This window comes from Taudactylus pleione, unplaced genomic scaffold (assembly GCF_031769625.1).
Source record: "Taudactylus pleione unplaced genomic scaffold, aTauple2 ptg001477l, whole genome shotgun sequence".
Lineage (NCBI taxonomy): Eukaryota > Metazoa > Chordata > Amphibia > Anura > Myobatrachidae > Taudactylus > Taudactylus pleione.
In genome coordinates, this window is record NW_028285875.1 from 2,093,637 (window position 1) to 2,118,151 (window position 24,515).

Sequence of the window (24,515 nt, forward strand, 5' to 3'; positions counted from 1 at the left end):
ATTAATTTGGGCACACCAGGGGGTAAATTTACTAAGCGACGGGTTTGAAATCCCAGCAGCTGAGTGGCAGTTTACTGGCATGATTGCATCCCGCAGATTTCCTAAACATGCCGCAGGAGCTCAGAGAAGCTACACTTTATAATAGAATTGGACATCGATTTAATATAATTTTTTCCCATTATTAGAAACCCCAGTTTTACAATCCTGCCCAAATACATGACCTGCCTCTGGTAGGGGAGTTTGAAGAAAGCCCTACACAGATCATTATGATCATTGCAGGCTATTATGTTTAAAAATGTAAACATCATTTAAGATTTTTAAAAAAACAAAAAAACTGAGAGGTCCTCCATTGCAATTTCATAACCAGCCCTGTGCTTTTAAGTCTAGACTGTTAGTGAAAAATAGCGGGAAAACCCCCCTATTTTTCCACTACCAGCATTAGTCTGAAATTCTGAATCAGCCAGGGCTCTTGTCACTATAGTAGAGGGATACTCAGCATTGAGTCCCACTGCCATAATGGCAGCCAGCCACGGAAACATTAAGGATGTGGGGTCTCCAATTAAATGACAACCCCCCTAAGCACAACCCAGGATTATTCTTCGTAACTCCAGTGCTTTCAGTATGGATGTAAATATTAATAATAATATTGTTATTTACAGGTGGACTATTGGTCCCAGCAAGGTTGCTAGGGCATGATGGCACTTGGAGAACCACAAGTGCCAGTATGCAGGGCACATCAGCAGTCCACCTGCAAAAAAAACAAAACAAAGCATTAAAATAAATAGACAAGATAGATCATGCCCTTGCATCCTCCCAGGGATATCTGCAGGCTTGCAAACCACAGCAAGATTACAGGGGTTTACAAACTGCCAGGGATCTTAACAACCTTAAGTAAATGCTGTAATTTAGCTTTAGAATTCGCTGTCAATCCATGGTGGGCTCCAACGGGTTTAAAATGACAGCAAACCCGTCGCTAAGGAAATCTTGCCCCTGCACCTTATAGTATTGGAATATAAGTAATGTGAGTGAGAGAGAGAGCTTGGGTGTAGATGGGCAACTGTGCTGGGAAAAGAGGGACATGTGGCAGCCTTAAACCAATGACATTACAGAGGCATAAAGCGGCTGTTACAAGTTGCGGTCACAACTTGTCTCCCTCGAGCAATTCGTCTTCCCTGGATGTTATTGTTCCGGTTTCCTCGGTTGCTAGGCGATCACTGCGTGATTGGATGGTCCTCCTATTTGAGCACACTGGTCTTTTGCTGCCTCGCCAACTATAGCGTTCCTGTGGGTTCCCTTGGCTCGGCTGCATGGTCAGCGTTCTGTTCCACCTCGTGGTGAAGATTCTGAGTTTCCTGTAGTGGCTTCCGTGCTGTCTCCGGCTCTTCAGCTTCTCCTAAGGCTTTCTAGCCGCACCAATACTACCGTGCTGCCATGGGCTCTCAAAGTCGCAGCACCTACTACCAACTTTCTACCATCAGCTCACAAGCCGTACCATCGGCACATTTGCCGCATCATCGGTACACAAGCCGCACCATCGACTGTCAAAGCCGCAGCATCTACTACCAACTTTCTACCATCGGCACATTTTGCCGCACCATTGGCACATTTTGCTGTACCATCGACACTTGCCTCCCTCGAGCAGTTCGCCTTCCCTGGACGTTGTTATTCCGGTTACCTCAGTTGCTAGGCGATCGGCACGCCTCAGGACGTCACATGCTATCCTTAACACTGCGTGATTGGATGGTCCTCCTATTTGAACACACTGGTCTTTGGCCACCTCGCCGACTATAGCATTCCTGTGGGTTCCCTCGGCACATTGGCCGCACCATCGGCACATTTTGCCACACCATCGGCACACTTACTGCACCATCAGCACATTTGCCGTACCACCGACACACAAGCCATACCATTGGCACATAAGCCGCACCATCGACACACAAGCCGCGCCTCTCTAAGCTACATCATTGACTCTTCCTGATTCTAATGCTGGCCATACATGGCACGATATACGTGCCGATCCAACATGCCATGTATGGGCATGATATCGTACCTGATATCGTGCTGCGCGCTCCCGCGGGATCGTACATTGCATCCAAAGATCTTTCCGCAGGTTCATCTGATCTGGGATGTGATGTACAATCCCATTCAGATGGAGGAGGGGGGAGCCGGCATATCATGTGGTCAGCGGGGACCGTACGATTGTTAGTGGGGACAGCACGATCCGTCTGCCAACGGATCGGCAGTCGCTCTACACGGTGCATCGCACAGTGGTATGGGCACCTTAACTCTTCTCCTCAAAACTGGATTCCAACCGACACTCCTGTAAGCTGCTAGTACTCCAAGCAGTAAGCCCAGGCGGCCACTTAAGTACCGGTGAACTATAATACTCTATGGGAACAACGGGCGGTTGTTAGTGGCGGAAGACCTCAACAGCCTGAGTTCTAGATGGCTTACTAGGAGTAGTCACTGGAATTCATAACATTGGCATGGGAAAGCAGCCTATCAATTCTCTATAAACTAGTCACATCACTAAGACAGTCATGGTTGGAGATTCAGCTCACAAAAAGGCTGAGGCATGAGGCACCTCAGTAATGTTGATGATTACAGCCACAAAAAATGGCTGCAATTCAGTAAAGGGGGCAGTTTAAGAATACAAAGATTTAAAAAATAATAATTGTGTTTTTGCTTGTGGTTGGGAAGTTAAAGAATGGGAGTATCATATTCCTCCCAACATTCTCGAAAGGGAGATCTGGACTTTGTGCATGCCGAGGGGCCATGGCCTGTGTCAAATGGGCATAGCCACGCCTTAAAATGTGCCCTTGAGCCACGCCCCATTTTCATCACACGAGGGTCATGCCCAGGGCTCTGAGAACTGCTGGTCCTGTCCTTGTCCCCCTCTCCAATGAATAGATGCTGCATGTGCATCTATTCACATCTTGTTCTGCTAAGCAGAGCATTGGGTGATAGGGGCTTCCCAACATCCCCCCTCACTGCGGGACACTGCAGTACACGGGTCGGATGGCGGGATAGTGCCCAAAAAGCAGGACTGTTGCACACAAAATTGGTAAAGTTAGGAGATATGGTATTGTGTTGTTGCAAGCGAGAAGCCCCGTTCAGCAGTGAAAGGGTTACACTACAAATATACGCAGATGAACAAGCCATAAAGGGCTATGGAGAGCGGACAGGCAGCTTAGCTCCCTCCAGGCCTTGTTTGGAAGTGCAGGAGCTGGATTTGTAAACAAAGCCAGAGAACACGTTCCTGACTCGTTTTTCCCCCTCACATTCCTTAATCTATTCAGTCATTAAGTAGATTTAGAACACTGATCTCTATCCTATCGCTCTTCTCTCGCCCCTCAGGCCATTTCTTGGGACTGTGATCACAACTAAACTTGCGCAAAGGAACGAAGAAATCCCTAACCTACTAGACAAACAAAAAATGTTCTTTCAAAGTAAATTTGGGCTTTCCAATCCCTTGTAAAACATTTCTTCATCACATTTTTATTTTAATCTGTGTCCTATTTATTTTTTGTTCCTAGTGTCACCACCAGATCACAATGATTAGTTGTTATTTTTAGGAGCTAAAGAGCCGGTGATGTGGATTTTGGCCGCCTCTGGCCCTCCATCTTTGTACTTTACCTGTTTTGTCTATACTGTACCCCCCTTCCCCAGCCCTGTCCTGCAAACCCCCTCCCTTTCATCCTGTACTTGGCTGGGGGCAGCTGTCTGTCGTGGTGTCCGGCATAGGTGACCTCGCTCAGTGCAGCATTAATGAGGCCCTGTCACTCTCTGCTCTGTTCCCCAGCTGACTCCATCGTAATTCAGCTCTGTAGGAGCCTTTTAAAGAACCAGCATTACAAGAATAACACAGGAGAGTGAAATGCCAACTAAACAGTAAATGTGACCTTTTTAAATCATTATGTAATGTCACTATAAAAGTGTACAATAAATCTTTCCTTAATGGAGAACGCCATTCAAATTGGACTTTTGCCCATCAGTAAGCCCTTGCTCTACACAGAAGCCTCAGGACTCCCCATTTCCAGGGAGTGGGGACCAGATGACAGGAGCTCATGTGGCTGCTCAAGCACCAATCTGAAGGAACAGTAAGGGGTCATATGAGATGACGTTTCCTAATGGGGTCCTTTAAACGGAGGTTATACGTAATTTATAATATGGTTTTACAATCATGTCAGTGTACTGTACATGTTCAGCTAGAATATAAAAGATAAATGTATCAGTTTATATACTTCTATGTACTTATTAAGAGCAATTTGAAATGCTTTTCCTGAGTATTTAGGATCAAGTCAGTGGCAAACGCAGGATTTCTAAAGGGGGGTTTCCAAATGCTTGATGTTAGAGTAAGTGTGGCCAGTCCATGAAGAGGACATAATAAGCACATATCCAGCTTTAATATGCATCATACAAAGTGTATTATGTGTCATAATTCTAGCATATACAGGCCCAGCAATCACAGTAAGCCATTAAATGCAGCAGTATGGCCATCCTGCCAGAGCTGAATGTTTTTGTTTCAGATGTGGGCTCCATTGCAGAGCATGGGAGCAAGTCTGGGAGTCTGGGGGAGCAGCAGAAGAACCTAGCACATCCCTGAACATATATGCACACCGTGCCGGATTATAGGCGGGGCGGACGGGGCGGTCGTCCAGGAGCCCCCACACATTAAGGGACCCCACATTGCCACAAACATTCCCAGCCACTCTATACCCTCTCCCGACAGCAGTGGCCAGCTCCAGATAGCAGTGACAGACAACACTCTAAGCACAGTCACTGATAGGCCGGTTTGTGGCTGATGATGAAGCCCCGCCCCCTCACTATCATAATGCCGCGATTCGCGGGTGTATAAATAGGGGCGGAGCCTAATGCCGTGAATTGCCGGCCCCATCAGAAGCCGAATGATGCTGCAGCTGGAAATCTTCAACAGGTAGTGTGTAGCAGTGCGCTCTCTCTGTCCCTACCTCCATCTCTCCCTCCCTCTCTCGCTCACTCTGGGCCTGATTCAGACCCAGTCGCAAGCGCTGAGCGCTCGCAACCGGGTCGATGGTGGCCCAGAGCGCATGCGCACGACGGAGCCAGCTCCGTCGTGCGCATTCGCGAGACCCGGATAGCGACGACCAAAGGGGGCGTGCTGTCGATGTTAAGTGACAGCACGCCCCCTTTGGTGGGCGGGCCGGGGGGTGGCTGCGCAGACGGAGCCGTTCCCATGAGAATGCCTACCGTTTGAGGGCGGCCCCACTGACATCACAAGTGATGTCAATGTGAGAGCTTTCGGCTCTGTTTGAGCCAAAAGCTCTCAGGGGCTTGCGGCCACGAGACCCTACCACAAGGGTCTCGTCGCAAGCCCGATGGTCGCGATGGTCTTGACCATCACGTCCATCATCCTGGCCGCTCGCAGTAGCTGTAGGTGGCAACCCACAGCAATGTGAGCGGCCAGGAGGGCGCTCCATTAAAAAATACGCCCTGATTCAGAGTGAGCGTCCGGCTCTGAATCAGGGCCTCTGTTTCGGATTACCACTCCCCGTTTTCAAGCACCTTCCCCTGCTACCACCCACAAACGCCTCATCCTGTCACTAAAATTAGCAGGCACTCACTGTTCTGTGGTGCTTGAAAACGGGGAGTGGAGATCCGAACGCAGGCATGCCAAACGGCCAAAACGGGCGTTTTAAGGGTGTGCATAATTAACAAAGTAGCGTCATCGGCCACGTCACTTGGTTGTCTCTTAGCCTGAACTGTTCGCATGATTGCGGTAGGAAAATCCAACCACAAGCACTGCGAGCAGTTCAGACGCCTTTGGATGTACTCGATTAATCTAATAAATAGCGGAGATGACGTAGGATGCGAGCGGCCAGGGGGCGTCTGTACAAAATAGCGAGCGTATGTTTCGTACGCTCGCTCACACAGAGGCGTCAATAGACCGCAAAGAGCGAGCGCTCAATTTAAATAGCCGGCCCCTTTTTCTGAACGAGCAAGCGCAAATAGCGTCCAGCTCTGAATCAGGCCCACAAATAAATATATTCTGCTATAACATCTCTGCAACGTGGGACACTGATATTTACTTCTATTACCTGAACTATATCCACACTCCTCCTGTCTACTAAGGAACTTTTATGCTTTATCTGTCTCCTCTCTCACCCCTCCCTCCATCCCTGCCTCTCACCCCCCTCGTCCCCTTACTATGTTTTTCTTTCTCTCCCTCTATTTTGCTCTCCCTCTCTGTCTCACTCTAACGCCCCACTCAAAATCCTGCGTTTGCCCCAAGATCATGTCCGCTATGCTGGTGGGAGTCGGTTCCCAGCAGTGTCACGGAAGTAGTATGCTGCGACCTTGTCGGTCAGTGGAGGCATGGGGCATAGTAGTCGCTGCATTGGGCCATGGCAATTTTATTGATAGGGCCCCTACAATTTAGTTGCCCTGGGGCCTTCACAAGCCTTAGGGGCATATGTATCAAAGCTTGATGTGAGATAAAATTGTGAAATATATATCACCAACCAATCAGCTCCAAACTATTCTTTCTTAAACACAGCCTGCAAAATGTAAGTTAGAAGCTGATTGGTTGGTGATATATATCTCACAATTTTATCTCACATCAAACTTTGATACATATGCCCCTTAATCTGGCCCTGTATGTACATATTGGTCTCCTTATGCATTGGATAGTGTATTATTATACAGTATTAATATTATCCCTATTGATGGTCTATAGCAGTGCATGTTTTCCAGATCTCCTAGTTGGTGCACAGGTATATTTAATGCTGGCTGACATATGTTAACAAATGGTGCTAATTATTTCATTTGAGATACTGAGAAGAACATCAGCACTAGTAAAATTCTATTATATTATATTTCTATTGTGGTCATGGTGTAGACTGGGGAGGGGGTTATCGATTCGCTTGCCTATGCAAGTTCATGGTAGTCTAAATAGGGACATGGAGTCTGACAATATCGTTTGTATCTCCTCCAAACTAAAGGCCGGTATCCACTACCCGATTAAACATAGCGATTGAACGATAATGACATAGTTATCGTACAATTGCTTGTTAATCGGGCACAAATCAGGCAGTTTAATGTCGAAAACGACAAGCAGTGCGTGCTCCCGCTGGTCGTTTTTGACATCTATCATCGCTGGTCAATCTACCGATAACGACAGATTGGCCATGTTTGGGGATGAGGGAGGGTGCCTACATTGAACGACTGATCATTCAGTGTAGGCACAGCACAGACTGTGGAACGACTGCACGATTACAATGTCGTAATCGTTCAATCGTTTCACAGTCTGCTAGTGGATACGCACCTTTAAAGACAAAAATCACTGTCTCATTGTTTTATTTCTTATTATTAAATTACTCTGGAACCAAGTAAAATTTTTATAAGCAAGATAAAAAAAGTGGTAGTATCTTTCCTGTCTGATCAATGATGAGATAATCAGCTGTTTTATCAACGCTGGCATTCGATGCAGGGAGAGCAGTGGTGGTTGGTCCCGTGATATGAGGCAGAGACAACTTGGGTGGAGAAGGAAGTAAATATGAAGGACATTGAGCTTGCCCGCCCCCCATACAACCAAATTTATAACATTTTACTTTTTCTGTTTGTGCCCAAGTTGGCAACAGATCTGGTTTTGGTGATTTATTCACACAACCGGATCAGATAGTGGCTGTTCAGTGTTACATTATTATAGTCTAGAACAGTGGTTCACAAACTTTTTTGAATCACGGCGCCCTAGAGTATCAGCATTGTTTTCATGGCACCCCTAAGCTTAAGTTTGTTATTGAGAGATTTAAAAATTTTTTAGTAAAGCAGAGTAAATTGTGCTGACCTGTCATCCTCAGGGTCAGTTATGTGGTGGTGGACAGGTTTGCAATTCTGTTCGTCCACATATTTACATTGCATTGACCATAAATAATTTGAGATGGTGCTGGACCACCAACCTGAGGCATCCCTGCAAGTGTTCCGAGGCACCCCAGGGTGCCACGGCGCACAGTTTGGGAACCCTGGTCTAGAACATATTGTCAAATGGCCAGATTAAGATTTTAATCATATCATTCTCAATCCAGCAGTCTAGAGATACACTAATAAATCCAGGTCTCCGTAATCATATCTTCACCAAGCCCCTGCGATAGAAGCCAGAAGCCCCCCACACCATAGGTTTCCTGGGTGACCACATCATAGGAGAAATAGTGACATCTAGTGAACAAAATTGAAATTGCAGCAATAATTATGTACCATGTACGTCTTGCATTTAAAATCAGTCAAGTTACTTATATGAAATTATTTTTACACCTAGTTTTCATCCTTTACTGACATTTCTGCATTCCACCATGCTTCAGTATGTGACACAACTGTACAGGATCATGGAAAAACACACTTAAAAATGAAAATCTTCTGCTTCTGAGTCGCACACAATGCCGACATTCACTTAGTAGACTGATGTCAAGTACTCTGCATGCGTCTGAGTCGTGCTGCGCATGCATCCCTATTATCATCACACGGAGATGCAGAACAAATTTGGAAACAGGGAGTGTGTATTTTAGTGGGCTTGCCTGGGAGGTAACAGGGGTGGTAAGGCAGATGCGGGCTTTGCGCTGACAGCAGCTACAGCCAGAGACGCAAAGCCGCTCACACAGGAGTCCATGTTCAGGTGGAGAACCTACACCTGCCATAAGGCTGGTGCAAAGTCCGATGGTGCATCTAAAGACGCACCAAGACGGATCTCCACAGTTGAAAGGTGCTGCAATTGGGCATGTCAGTATTAAAGAAACAGTCTGTGGCATTTGTTGAAAATTATGTGTATGCAGGTGTTGATATTGCAATGCAGAGTTATATAGGCACACACCAGCGGATGATTCAAACTATGAACCACTCAGTTACGTAACCAGTGGTGTTGGTTTATTGAAGTATAGCAGGAACAGCCGTACTTACTGTTACATGCACACTGGTGAAGGAGCAGAGCAAGGTTCTATACAGCTCACCAGCCAGTGAGTGTATGTTGCAAATGTGTTGAAGTGCAGGGATCTGGGACAGCTTGTTGGAGAGGCAGGGGCGCACTAATTGCCCAGGCTTGATGGAGGGGTCCGGCGGGGGTTGGGTCTGCCGCCCTCCCCCATTCCCTCACCTGTCAGTGGCAGCAGTCTCCTCTGGCAGTCCAGAGGGGAGTGGGGGGTGAGCGATCACATGGATGGAGCGCGCAGTAATTACTGTTTTCTATTTTTGGTTGTAAGGAGGTGTGGCCAAACCTCCTTACGTTAGGTCTAGCCCCTCCCTGAAAGTACCAGGGCCCAGCACAGCCCTGGTCCGCTGGCCCTTGTTCACCCGACCCCTCTTATAACATCAGCGGCAGCCAGTGGCGTAGCTTCATCCCAGGCACCCGGAGGCAAGATAAATGTTGGTACCCCCCCAAATTAAAATTAACCACCCCCCCAGCACCTATGCCAGCCCCAGCTGCCACCGCCCCCCTATGCAGTTCCCCCAGTAGTGGTCCCCCTGTGCAGTGCCCTCTGTAGAGGTCCCCTTATACAGTGCCCGCCTATGTAGTGCCCCCCAGTAATGGTCCACCCCTATGCAGTACCTCCAGTAGTTGTCCCCCTATGCAGTGCCCCCGGGAGTAAGGGCCCCTGTAGTGCCCCCAGTTGTAATGCCCTTGTAGTGCCCCCAGTAGTAATGCTCCCTGCAGTGCCCCAGTAGTAATGCCCCTTGAAGTGCCCCCAGTAGTAAGGCCCCTGTAGTGCTCCCAGTTGTAGTTCTCCCAATAGTGCCCCCAGTAGTAAGGCCCCTGCAGTGCCCCCAGTAGTAAGCCCCCTGTAATGCCCCCAGTAGTAAGCTTCCCTGTAATAACCCCAGTAGTAAGCCCCCTGTAGTGCCCCAGTAGTAAGTCCCTGTAGTGACTCCAGTAGTAAGCCCCCTGTAATGCCCCCAGTAGTAAGCCCCAGTAGTGCCCCCAGTAGTAAGCCCCATGTAGTGACCCCAGTAGTAAGCCCCCTGTAGTAAGCCCCCGTAGGCCCCAGTAGTAAGCCCCCTGTAGTGACCCCAGTAATGCCCCTTGTAGGCCCCCAGTAGTAAGCCCCCTGTAGTGACCCCAGTAATGCCCCCTGTAGTGGCCCCAGTAATGCCCCCAATAGTAAGCCCCCTGTAGTGACAACCACACACAAAAAAAATAAAAACAAAATACTTACCTTAATCCCCGCTCCAGTGCTGCTGCCGTCCGCCCCGGTGCCCGCTCCTCGAAACTATGGGAGTGACGTCATTACGTCACTCCCATAGTGCATTGCGGGGCCCGGAAGCCGGAGCTCAGGAGTGAGCTTCGGCTTCCGCTGGCGCCGGGGGGAGGGAGGGAAGAAGGAGCGGGTGCCCGCTGGTAACACACTCAGCGGGCGCCCGGCAAATGGAGGGTACAGGGGGTGCAGCCGCACCCCCTGCACCGCCCGTAGTTATGCCACCGATCAGCGGCGCTCCTTCTATATGCTGTGCTGGGACAGGGGTGCTGGGTGATGTGTGCTGTGATCTGTGCTGAGTGAGGGGTGCGAGGAGCGCAGCACAATGGGGAAGGGGCCATAGCACAGTGAGACCACGCCTAGGGCACTAATTTGGCTAAGGTCGGCTCTGCCTGTCTGCAATGCTCTACGTTAATGTCTGATGCAGGTGGCACTAAGCGTACTTCATTAAACCCATGCACTACACTGTGTATGCTTGGGATGGAAGATGCACCTTATCAAGGCAGGTGTACGGTTTCATTTATGTTCCCATAGAATATTCTTCAATGTCACGGTTGACACCCTATCTATTTGCTCCCCTTTTAAATTGGGATAATGTGTATTATAACCTGTCTCCTATTTCATGAATATTACAATCTGTATTGATAATGTACGTGTAAATGAATATTATAGTAACTATGTTGGCCATAAGGTGTCATATATTTCTTCTATTTGATGTAATGTGGGTCATTTGTACATCTTGGGGCCAATTCAGAGTTGAATGTTTTGATAACAGACGGATATCTGCGTGCACATAACTTTGCATAAGTGGTGATGCAACTCAGTTGCGTATAACTCTGAATGGCCTTTAGATGCTTGTGATTGGCAATGGAACAGGCACAGTGCAATAAACACACAAGATTCATCCACAATACACAACCGTGCATCCGCCCCATTGTGTCGCTTCAGTGACACTGAGAGGAGTACTATTAAATAAATGTGGCCAAGTGGCGGTTGGTTATCAGTAAGAAGCTGCATAGGCTCCCTCACTCAAGACAGATACACCCATTTGTTAGGCTGAGTGTGTTCTCATAGTTATGGGGAAGGAGCAGGTAGGTATGTAGTCCATACAGCAGAGAGTTTCCAGGGTCATCACTTCAGCTTAGATATCAGGATACCTCTCCATTGCTACAAACTCCCTGGTTGGGTACGGGATGCTGGCGCTCGGGATCCTGGCGGTCATAATCCTTAAACCGGCAACCTGACAGGATTAGGAGACTGATTCCTGTTGGTCAGTATCCTAACCCTCCCCTTACCCCTCCCTCGCCACTGCCTAAACCTAGTCCTTCCCCCCTAGTGTCTAAACCCAATCTCCCCTCCGCACCCTAAACCTAACCCTCCCCCATAGTGCCTAACCATAACCCTCCTACCCTTCAGGAAGCTTGGGGGACTACCTGAAAATCCGGAGTCTACTGTAGGTTCCAGGAGAGTAGGTACGTTTGACAATATACAATAACTGTCAGTCTGTGGCTTCCTCCTGACTCCATTACCAGTATCAGTAGCTACACTATTGGGGTTCAGTACACACATCTCTTGAAACACTTTGATGAGCTTCAGCAGCGTTTTTCAACCGCAGTGCCGCACACACTAGCGGTTCTCAAGTGTGCCGCGGGAGATCTGCCCATCAGCGCATACATCTACTCTGCTAGTTTATCTTAAAACTTCAGGCCCGGGCAGCACTGGGCTCTTCCAGGTTGCTCAGACGCAACCCGGGCCATGACCTGTGTCCTGTCCTATGGAGATGCGGTGGCGTGACATCATAATTCGCTCTCCCTCCTGCCTGCACAGTTCTGCAGTGAGCGATTAAGCAGGCAGGCTCTTTCCACTCCAGTGCTGCAGCAAGTCCCAATGCTGAGTGCCAGGGACAATCTTATTATTCTGCTACTGAAAGGTAGGGGCCAATGTGTCTTATTTTGTTCTGTGGGGGCCACTGTCATTGTGGTTCTTCTTTGGGGGCCACTGTTTTAGTGTTTTGGGTTTTTTTTATCTGTGGGGGCCATGGTTATTGTATTTAATCTGTGGGGGCCACAGTTATTGTGTTTATTGTTTTCTGTGAGGGCCACTGTTACTGTGTCTTTTTATTGTTTTCTGTGGGGGCCATTGTGATTGTTTTTTTGTGTAGGGGCCATTTTGATTGTGGTTCTTCTGTAGGGGCCACTGTTATTGTGTTTTTGTTTTTTTCCTTTGGGGGCCATTGTGATGTTGATATTTGTTATATATATTATATTTGAAAAAAAACAAAAAACAACTTGGCAGTTTTAATATTTTGTTCTGTGTGCCGTGAGTTGAAAATGGTTGAATATCACTGAGCTTCAGGCTAATCTATGCCCAAATAACACTATTAAGATATATTTATCGTAAAAAAATGCAGCTGTATTGCTGCATTTAATTATAATACATTTTATTTGTTGATAAAGATATGTGACAGACTTTAATAGAAACATGGTAGGGTTCAGCAAGTAACTAAACAAGGATAAATGTGGGTGGCACAGCGCTGAACCAGTGTTCTGTATTAACCACATCCTTGAGAAAGGAAGCAATCTGAAATGCTTTGAATGACACACCAAGGTCTCAATCCAGTTAGCTGCGAATGGGATGAATTGCCATTGCAACAGCATAGAAAAGGTAGTAATGGCACCACAACTTGCCGCATTCATGGCCTGATCTACACAATTTTGTGTGCAGCCCTGTCGCAAAAATCCGTGAGCCTGACAATACTGTAAGTGTGGCATACAGACACACTTATTTGCGCCTAGGGGCTTGAGGCTAATTGGATTGAACTTCAAGATCCACAAACTTGTTCACAATACTGCTTGCTGTCTCGTCTATACGTCAAAGATATGTTCTCTATATATCACATAAGTTCGATGCAATATATACTGTAGATGTTTGTCTTATCTCCCCATCACTGGCATCTGACATCTGGTCCTGTGTGCATGCGCCATCGTCTAAGACTAGCAGGTTACGCAAGACCTGCTGCAAAGGACGCTGGTCAATAAAGGAGGCTCGCAGGGTGACAGACAGGGAGCCTCTGCTCTTTTCGCAGTACAAACTACACCATCTTGAGATCGCGAATTTGTACACAGCAGAGGAACACAAAGCTCAGCTTTCTGTTCTTCTATGAATCGCTCTCCCCATACTAGTGTATGGGGAAAGCGATCCACGGTAACCACCTTCCAGAATAGAATGAAGCAGTGAAAAGCCCTGTTTTCAGTTATACATGACTTTTCTCTGCTTTATGTATTGACCCCAGTATCCCTCCTTAGTGCACCAACCAGCTGGGCTGTGGATTAACAGATAGACAGTAAAAAGGTCGACAGTGTCTAGATAGACATCAGATGTTAGACAGTCAATAGGTCGACAGGAACAAAAGGTTGACAGGGGCAAAATGTTGACACACTAATGGTCGACATGCAATAAGGTGCCGACATGGAAATGGTTGACACAAAAATGGTCAACACAAATTTGGTTTAGCCCTAATCTTCATCCTAAACCTCCCCTTGATGCCTAACCCTAACAGTCAGGGTAGGTGCCTGACACTAACCGTCCCTTCAAATGACTAACCCTAACCCTCCGGTAAGTGCCTAACTCTAGCCCTAAAAACAAAACAAAAACAAATAATACTGTAAATCATGTGTCGACCATTTTTTGTGGCGACCTTTTGAGCCTGTCGACCATTTGTACATGTCTACCTTTAGTGTGTCGACCTTTTGTCCCTGTTGACCCTTTTGCCTCAGTCGACCTATTGACTGTCTAACATCTGGTGTCTATGTAGACATTGTCGACCTTTTTACTGTCTATCTATTGTCAGGAACCCAACCAGCTGGTAACACTGGTGAAAAACATAATCCTTTTTGCAAAACCTAGGGCCGGCTCAAGGCATATTCAACGAATCGACAAGTGCGGCTGGATAGGGCGCCTAGACCTAGGGGGCTTACTGCGCAATGCTCTGATTTCTGTCTCCGGTGCAGTGATACGGTCCAACACAGCTGTGGTCCAGAGCTGGATTTACACTTAATGGGGGCCCAGGAAAGTTACTAGTCTGGCCCCCCACCCCCTCCCACCTGTCCCTACAAGAAAAAATAAATACATAAAATTCTACATACTTAAAATATTTTGCAAAGATTAAAGCATTTTTTAAAGAATTTTAATATGCTGAATGAACAAGTATTGTGGCGATACAAGTACCGCCCAGTGACATGCGGTGAGGTCAATGGCTGGGGAGGCACACATGGAGATGGGTCTGAGGACCTCATTCAGAGACGGTCGCACAGAGCGTGCGCTCGGTCTGAATGAGGGGAGGACCTCTTGAATTTTCAAGACGTCCTCCTTTGCGGTGGTAAGGCTGTGGGTTAACACCCACAGCCTTACGACCGCCTAAGGTGATGGTCGCGATGGTCAAGACCATCGCGACCATCGGGGCTTACGACGAGACCCTAGGGTAGGGTCTCCCTTGTCGTAAGCCCCGGAGAGCTTTCGGCTCTGTCTGAGCCGGAAGCTCTCCACTGACATCACTAGTGATGTCAGTGGGGCCGCCCCCAAACGGTAGGCGTTCCCATAGGAACGCCCCCGTTTGGGCTGCCACCCCCCCGGCCCGCCTTCCAAACGGGGCGAGCTGTCCATCAACATCGACAGCTCGCCCCCTTTGGATCGAGACACGCTACGACCGGCGCTGTCGGTCGTAGCGGGTCTCACGCATGCGCACGACGGCGCCGGCGCCGTCGTGCGCATGCTCTGTGGGGGGCCATCGACCCGGTCCGAGTGCATCGGCGCTAACGACCGGGTCTGAATGACCCCCTGAGTGCTGTGAGCCTGTCTCACCCCCTACTCATTGCAACTCTCCCCTCACTACACCAAGCTTCAGTGTCCATTGATTCTCCTACTTGCATCACTGTGTCTTCTTTTGCTGCTGCTGACTGAGCTCCGATCTCTAAACACTGCAGTGGACTTCCTGGTCAAATTACACATCTAAGGTGCCCATCAGTGCTCAAGGCACGCCCCCATAATCGGAGGCATGCCTCTATTAGCTCTCTTTCTGCGAAACATACTGCTCGTGGTGTGGCCCCGACCCAAGCTCTGCAAGCAGTGTCTGACTATACTGAAATGAGGCTGAGCTGTTACTGTCTCATCTCTCTGCTGGTGGGAGGAGGGGGACATGGAGACACACACACTGCTAGTGGGGGGAGGGGACATGGAGACATACACACTACTGGTGGGGGAGGGGGACATGGATACATACACACAGACCAGGGGAGACAGACTGGCATATAATGGAAGTACAGAAAGCAGGATAAGAACAGAGGTGCTAAGTCTGGAAGTACAGAGGGGAGGAGGAGGAGCACAGGTTACTTACTATAGTGTGTGGCTAGATGTAATTCTTGAATGGAGGGGCAGTCACCTTCCACTGCCACTCTGTGCTGGGGGTATTGAGTACCCAGAAATCCCCCCTGACAGAGGAGAGAGCGGGCATCTTGTTTATTAAACCCCGTCCCCTGGCGGTAAAGTGCCACGATTTGCAGGTCTATGGGGAGGAGGCGGAATCAATACGACACAATTCCATTAGATTGGTGTCATTTTGCTAGGGGGAGGGGCCTAATTACACGGTGCCCTGTCCCCATCTGCTACCCACAGTAAGGTAAGAGAGTATAGCAGGGAGATGTACTAAGCTCTGAAAAGTGATAAAGTGGAGGGTGATATACTGCCAGCCACTCAGCTCCCAACTGTCATGCCACAGGCTGTGTTTGAAATATGACAGTTAGCAGCTGATTGACTGGTGGTTTATCACTCTCCACTTTATCACTTTTCAGAGCTTAGCAAACATGTGTTGTTTGTGTGAAATATACGTGTGCATGCGTGTGTATAAAATATATGTGTATGTATGCATGCTTAAATGCATTGATCAATCCATGAACCAAAACCCCATTATTTATTTATATATTATTGTGAGTGATTTAACAATGGTGAGTGCTGAGTTTTCTGTTTTTATTTATTTAAGCAATGTGGTCACAGGCCACTTGCCTGGGAATGGCGAGTGCAGGTCTGCACCCCAAATCTGGGAGTGGCGAGTGCAGTGGATTTCTGACTTTGTATATTTGGTTAATTTTTAATTAGCCTTTTTGTGATCACAGCTGTCTCATGCACCCCTGTGCAAGCTCATTTATAATAACCTGTGTCAGCTGCCTTTTTGGTAGTATGATAGAAGCTATGTTTGGTGACTGCCTTGCCTTTAAAAGCCATTAGTTGGCAGGTGAGCTTTAAACCAGGTAAATTTTTTTCAGTTTAAACTCTGTGATAGCAGCTACCAGGTTTCCATAGGTATGATACATAGTGTAGGACCTGCAGAGAAATGGAGTCCCGTGATATAGGCTGCAGGCTTAAATGCATTGATCAATCCATGAACCAAAACCCCATTATGTATTTATACATTATTGTGATTGATTTAACAATGGTGAGTTCTGAGTTTTCTGTTTTAATCAATGTGGTCACAAGCCATTTGCACCCCATGCCCGGGAGTGGTGAGTGCAGTGGATTTCTGACTTTGTATATATATATATATATATATATATACACATACATATATATATATATATATATAAATAACACACACTCACATACATATATATATGACAGGGGGCGTGTCCTAATTGCGGGAGGCATGGCCACGCCCCCTTAGGGGAAATTATATATTTTTTTAGCAACACTGCGAAGCGGCGCTGCACGCTGGGAGGGGGCGCTGTGAGCCCCTCAGCCCGGCGCACAGCCAATGGGGGGCACGATCAGCATGATCGCTCCCCCCCATAGGCATAGGAGACTGCTCCAGCTGCTGCTTAGCAGTTGCGAACAGTGTCCCACTGCAGCCCAGCACACAGCAGCATGTGCTGGGCTGCTGTGATGTAGAAGGGAGGGGGAGGGGTGCCGGGCCCCTCCAGCAAGCCCGGGCCCATGTAATTTGTACCCGCCCCCCCCCTCTCTCGGCGCCCCTGTATATACACACCCCACCCCCGCTCCTTAAATATCCTGCGTTTGCCCCCGAGTGTTATATAAAAAAGAAGGTGGTGTTTATCCAGACTGTTATAGGTGGTGTTCCTTCTTCTATCCCATCCATGTTGAAAGCAGCATGTTACGTTTGCAGCATGCATTTGATCCTGTTTATACAGAAAGTGTTCCTGTTTGATTGTACTTTCTGCTGCTCCTATATAGCGTATCTGCTAATAATTATGTGAAGCGACTGTCATTTGTTATAAAGTGAACTGACCACCCAAAGTTTTAGCTAATTACATTGAGCACGCTGGATCACTCAAACAGTTTGAGGAAAGGAACAAGGTCTGGAGAAAAGAGAAAACTAGGAAATATAAAAGAAACTTTTATTAATGAGGGGTCTATACCGCATTATATAATTGATGAAAAAAATGTGGAAACACTGGTTTCTGCATTATTTAAGCTTTTGACCTATTCAGCAATGGGTTAATGGAGAAGATAATGCAATTATCTTCTCCACTAATTCCCATCTTGCTGAGTACCGCAGGGTAGGGATCAGCCATTGTTTTCTATAGTGCTTTAACGTTCTTTGCTATTCAGCAAAGCAAAAAAGCGTTAAATCACTCGATAAATATTAACTTAATATAACGCCATTTCAGAATGGCTTTATATGAGGAAAATACTTAAATATCCCGAAAACTGCAGGGACAGAGCGACATTTTCCCATAAGTCCCTGCAGCATCATGTAACACCGCCCAGTCTCTGTGCCTGGTTTCCGGTGATCACCGACAGGTAACTCCAATAAGAGCCTGTTAAACCTGCCGAAACTGATTGACATGTGTACACAGGCTTTATATTAGCCTGTATACATGTATATATGGTATCCGGTCATTAGATCTACATTAGATAGACAGGGACTGAAGGTCGATTAGTAACAAGGTCGACAGGGACTGTAGGCCGACAGGTACTGAAGGTCGACAGGGTCAGAAGGTCGACACAATAAAGGTCGATTGGTAACAAGGTCGACAGGTACTGAAGGTCGACAGGCAGTAGGCCGACAGGAACTGAAGGTCGACATGGTCAGAAGGTCGACACACTAAAGGTCCATTGGTAACAAGGTTGACAGGTATGAAGGTCGACAGGCAGTGGTCGACAGGGACTCAAGGTCGATGCACTAAATGTCGACTGGTAACAAGGTCGACATGGTCATTAGGTCAACACTCATATGGTCGACACATGGTTCGTTTTGTTTTTTAGCCCTAATCTTTACCCTAACCCTCCCCTTGGTGTCTATAACCCTAACCCTCCCTCCTGGTGCCTAACCCTAACCGTCGGAGTAAGAGCCTAACCCAAACCGCCAGAGTAAGTGCCTAACCGTCGGGGTAAGTGCCCAACCCTAACCGTCGGAGTAAGTGCCTAACCCTGACATTAACCCTAAAAAAAAAAAAAGAAGTGTTGACCATTTCACTACAGCATATGAGTGTCGACCTACTGCCTGTCGACCTTCATAGCTGTCGACTTTGTTACTAGTCGACCCATCAGAGTAAGTGCCTAACACTAAAAAAAAAAGTGTTGACCATTTGACTATATGAGTGTCGACCTACTGCCTGTCGACCTTTAGTGTGTCGAACTTCTGACCATGTCGACCTTCAGTCCCTGTCGACCTACTGCCTGTCGGCCTACATGACCTGTCAACCTATTGCCTGTCGACCTTCAGTACCTGTCGACCTTGTTACCAGTCGACCTTTAGTGTGTCGACCTTCAGACCCTGTCGACCTTCAGTCCCTGTCTATCTATTGCCTGTCTATCTTCCATTGTCTACCCAAACATTGTCTATATAGACAATGTAGACCTAATGATACACACCCGTATAAAGCCTGTATACACATGTCAATCAGTTCGGACAGACTGGAGCTGTACTTACCCTGTCGGTGGTCACCGCAAGTATGGACTGAGACTGTTCCGGAGCGCCCTGTTCCGGATTGTTTTCAGAATCCCGAAAACAATGCTTTCTGTGACATTGCAGGCACAGCGCGTTACCGCAACTGCTGTCCCTGCACAAAATATTGCTGAATAGCAGTCATATTTTATCATAATTGATAAAAACTTGTGACGATGTTGCCCAATAATATTCTGGGTAACATTTTCACTCTTGCTGAATAGACCCCTAAGTCTTTACACAAGTTATTGTAAGTAGGGAATGCCCACTTTGCCTGATAGTATTCACATGGGTGTATACTTCTTGTACATGCACTACTATTGAGGTAAAGGAACCTTGTTTAAAGAAACCTTTATGAGTGGCAACCTCTGTCCATCAGAGTGAGTACGGTACGACAGCTTATGTCTGATAAAAAGGGGAAGGACAAAACCACAAGTTTTCATCTAAATCTCTTTTCAGACCTTGGGGACATTGTATATTATCCTGAGGCATACTACACTATTGGTTCCCCTTTTCTCTTCTCTCTTTTTCTGGGGAATTGTGTACAGAGGAATTTCATCCTGGGAGATTGCTTTTGGACAAATTTTGAGTCCCCATCAGGACTGTAACATAACACGGACTTCTAAGGACCAGTGACTATTTTTATCGTTAGATGTTGGATGCTAAGGATGCCCTTTTTAGTGTAAAATAATTCTATATATACCTTATTATCCATGTGATTATATTTGTTGTATCGTGTGCCCTTTTTAGGTGGTACAGGGATTTTCTATGTTGGGTAGAGTGCAATAGCAGGTTATCACACATCATATAGATTAAATGTTTTCACTATGGATTGTAGAGAAAACACCACAAGATGCAGTCATCAATGGACAACATATAAAATAGTAATCGAACACAAGACCCATAGATTTATACGGTAATTAAGAGACACGAGCATCTAAGTATTTATTTTCTATTCAGCAGAACATTGGTGGCCCCTTCATTCCTGAGATTTAAAGCCAGGGGGCAAATATATACATTGAGAATCAGGTTAACATCATCTTGTTAGACCATTCCCAAGGACAGGACAGGTAACATCTCGAGTGGTTCCCTGTCATTTGAGCCACGACCCTGCCCCATTAGATGTCTTCACCAAATTCTGACGCTTCAGGAATTAAGAATGGAATGAGAATTGCCCGAGCAGTGTGTGAGCACTGAGGGGAGCCGAGCCACAGTGGTTGGCTATTGGATTAGGAAGTTTTCTGGGGGAGAAAGGTTTGAATGAGAAATATATATTTCCATTCTACTCTGGAAAAGCCTATATATCAGACAACCCTGTCTAAACCAAGTCTCTCTCTGTATTTCAGATCCATAAATCTAGAATAGAGGAGGATTTATATGACCTGTAATACCTTCTCTGTGCTTGTCTATGACACAGGCCATGGAATCCTAAAAACATTCATTCCTAGCATTTAATACATACATCATATTATAAAATTGCCTTTACAATTTTATTCCATTTAATACAAACACATTATTTGGTACTGCTAAAATGTGCAAATATGGTACTTGAGGCCATCCTTAAACCAAGAGAGATAAAACTGTATTTAATGATGACAAGCACAAAATACACATCTAACAGTCCCTATAATAAGTGAGATCATATATTCTATTCTATATATATTATGCAATTCTTCTAATAGCATTCTTAAAATATGGGATCCTTGGATTTCAAACCTTCAACCCCCCCCCAGTGAGTCTATATAATTTGGTCATAGACATTTTATATGTTCGTTTTATTTTGCCTCCCCCTATTTGTACGTCTGGTTCTTCAGATGTAGGTAGAGTATATAGGAGTCCAGTTGGGTCACAATCTTCCTTTTCTCTCTCTTTTTCCCTTTTTTCTTTTCCTCTTTTAGGTGGGCCACGCCACACTTCTCTCTCCTTTATTATTTCTCTCTTTTCATCTTTTTTCTATGTTTATTGCTAGAAAATTTAGATGAAAGTAACATGTGCAACATATATTTTTTCCTATGAAATGTCACTTTGTTTTATTATAGTATTTGTTCTCGTATTGCATAAATTCTGGGGGGGGGGGGGGGTTTGTTACTAAAAACCTCTGCATAGTTTTGCTGTATGTTTTTTCATCTATTGAATAAAAATATTTAAAAAATAAATAAAAAATACACATGGATTGACAAAGAGACTCTACAATGCGAGCATGTGTAGCTGTTATACAAGGGTTATACTCACATCCCACCTACTATATTTACACTTATGAACTTTGGCCACCGGATACTGAGTGTTCTCAGAACTGGCTAAAGTCCTTATCAGTTTCTGTGTTTTATACAATCTAAGAGTAGTAGCTATTATTAACTAAGACTATACAGCAAAACACCATTTGTGCGAACTCTGCTGCAGAGAATTCTCTATTGACAATGTGTCATTCATACTGAGCTCAGGTCATTAGGTGCCAGGTTCTCATTGTGAGTTAAAACTTCTGGTGCCAAACAGTTCTTTCTAAAGGTGACACCTCCTCCTATTCTCCAAATCTTACATCTCTATAAACCTATACTAACATACATAATTAATAACCTGTACTATAATAATCACCATTATCTATACTGTGACGTTTAAGCAGTTATTGTATGGTCATACTAGAAAGAAATACTTTAAATATCACTTATTCTATTATTGTTGTGCAGCCCAGTTAGTGCTATTGATACATAATGTTTAGTGGTTTTTGATATGGGAACCAGGCAGTTCTAGTACCCGGGGGAAGTGTGTGGATCTTTACCTACTTCTAACAGCAGGTAATATTTTGAGCATAAGAAGTAAATTGACCTACTGTGGAGGGATGTCCTACAAACTGGACACAAGGACCCGGATTACTGTACAGCAGTGTTTGTGGTGCAGATGGGAAAAGCCCTACAAGTTTGGTTAATGCTCCAATCATCAATCAAGACACACTTACCCCGGCAAGCGCTCCCTTCTCTGGTGATGGCCTGTTTGCACACGCTGCAGGACTTCACCTTTTTGAAGCTCTTTATCTTGAATGTGTGACAGTTCTGCCCTTCCAGGTCTTCCGGCTGTGAATGCAGAAAAAACAAATTAATAGAGAGTTGGAAGAAAAATTATGGCAAAGATTTTACTCTCACTTTACCCATTTATTTACGGTAAACATGTTGCATGTAGAAAATTATTTTTCTGAGTTTAAAACATTTGATGCGATGTACCTAGGCCGCCACCTTACAGATGAGTTAGTTTATACACCAGTCCTGAGTTCTACCTATTGTTGGGAGGCTGAGACACCTTCAGGTTATGTGCTACAAATATTTGCTTCCTTTTGTCCATATAAGATAAGTCATACAGGTGGCTAGATTGTAATAGCAAACAATGGCTTCTGCCGATATAATGGCCTCACTGGATAGTTACTGAATGCTTTTCCTACATTATAAAAAAAGGTCAAATGACCGACATTAATGTTCCCTTTTTAAGGAAGAATATTTCAATATTTCCCAATTATAAGGATTGTATTCAATGTGTTTTCTATACATTTTAAAGTGTGCCAGTTATGTACACAAATTTGAGGTAGCGCAATTTAGCTGGTCAATTATCTAGGAAGTAGAAACAATAATGAGGCACAAAGTGCCTCATACAGTATCTCATTATTGTCCGTAGTGGATTGATAGGTTGCATTATTCTAATTGATTCAGACCATAAAAGTAAAAATATAAAAATGTATGTATAACCTCTATAGTGTTCCTGCTAGACCGTGGGCAGGGCAGGGTGCGAGTAGGGGGTTTCTGCGTGCTTCCAAATAGTGGGCGCATCTGACTGGGGATGGTGCGTGCCCTTGAGACATGTCCCCAATTAGTCACACTTGGTAGCATGGCCAACGCTTACGGAGGTGCTGGGCTTCCCCCAAGCTGAAAGGATGCCATGCACACGGCATCTATTCATCCTGCAGAGATCTGTCCCCGCAACTTTTCCCACCCAAGCGGTTTTAGCTGGACACCTCTAAAAGGGTAGGGCACAGTTTGCCCCTTTAAAATCGGGCAGGGCGCGGCTCCCCCCCAATACAGCCTAGCGGGAACACTATTCTATTTATAAATGCACTTAAAAATATGAACACGGTCAACGTTAAAGCAGAACTCCAACCCCCTGTCAGTTAGTTGGGCAACATTGTGTCCTCCAAGGCCCCATCATAATGCCCAAACTACAGATATAGTGCCCTCTTCAAGTATCCTGTAGGCCTGTGGTTCCCAAACAAGGTGCTGTGGCACCTTGGGGTGACATGGGTTGGTGGTCCAGGAACAAATTAAATTATTTATGGTTATGGCTAAGCGCAATTAACTTAAATGTAATAATTTTTTAAGAATTTCTCAATTAGAAATTTTTGGCCTAGGGGTGGCATGAAAACAAAAAATGCTGATACTCTAGGGTGCTGTGATTCAAAAAAGTTTGGAAACCACTGCCGTAGGCAACAGAACCTGAAGAATAGTCACATTTAAATGAGACTGCCTTTCTATCGGATGTCAGCTGACCATGCCTTGCCCAATTAGAAGACACCAGACATAGTATGGCAAATATATTCTGGCTAGGAGTGTCCATTGGTAGGTTAAGTATCGATGGTTACCATCGATGGTACCATTGGTGGTTGACATCAATGGTGTGAAACAATCGGCTGTGAACCATCAATGGTTTCATCTACCGATGGTCATCCCTGTTTTAATACTGGCCAGATAGCAGGCCAATCAGGAAGTGGTGTGGGGCTTTGCAGGTCATGTCGTGGGGCATAGCTAAGCTCTGTGTCCCGTCACATGGAGGGTAAAAAAAAACATTGCTTGGCTCTGTGCCATTGAGGGCGGTGAACCATTGGATCTCTGCCATTGATGGCAAAACCATCGGCCATCAGTGGTATTAATCATTGATGTTTGTTGATCATCAATGGCCATACCTAATTCTGGCCTAGTCACAATAAATAGATGTCCAACACAAAGACCGTCTTATCCCTAGATACAGTCTCCAGGTGGGGACAGGGAGTATCAGCCAAATGGTGGGAGTACCTTGCAGTGTAACTAATTGGGACAAAAGCTGAATACATATGTATTTGATCATATAAAAAAGATGGGAATAACTGTGTTCTTCATAAACCTATGTAGTTTGTATTTTTCCAGTCTCGTGTCTACAGGCATCTAGTTAAAGACCATCAGTACTACAAGCCATCATCACTCAGAGAGAGAGAGACATAGGGCAGGAAACAACAAGCTTATTATACTGTAGGCTGGCAATAATGGATTGCTGCTACTCTCTCATCAGATCACATCTCTCTGCAGAATACCTAATCTGTCAACACTTAA

General features: G+C 45.8%; 1 protein-coding gene across 2 annotated transcripts in view; it reads right to left on the reverse strand.

Moving 5' to 3' along the window:
• The window catches only part of TNS1 (tensin 1), a 754,643-nt gene that overhangs the window by 388,456 nt on the left and 341,672 nt on the right, over positions 1 to 24,515 (reverse strand). For both annotated transcript variants that reach the window (XM_088463870.1, XM_088463869.1), the window contains one exon: positions 22,127 to 22,241. In XM_088463870.1, coding sequence (XP_088319996.1) covers positions 22,127 to 22,241 — 115 coding nt within the window. The remainder of the gene's footprint in view (positions 1 to 22,126; positions 22,242 to 24,515) is intronic.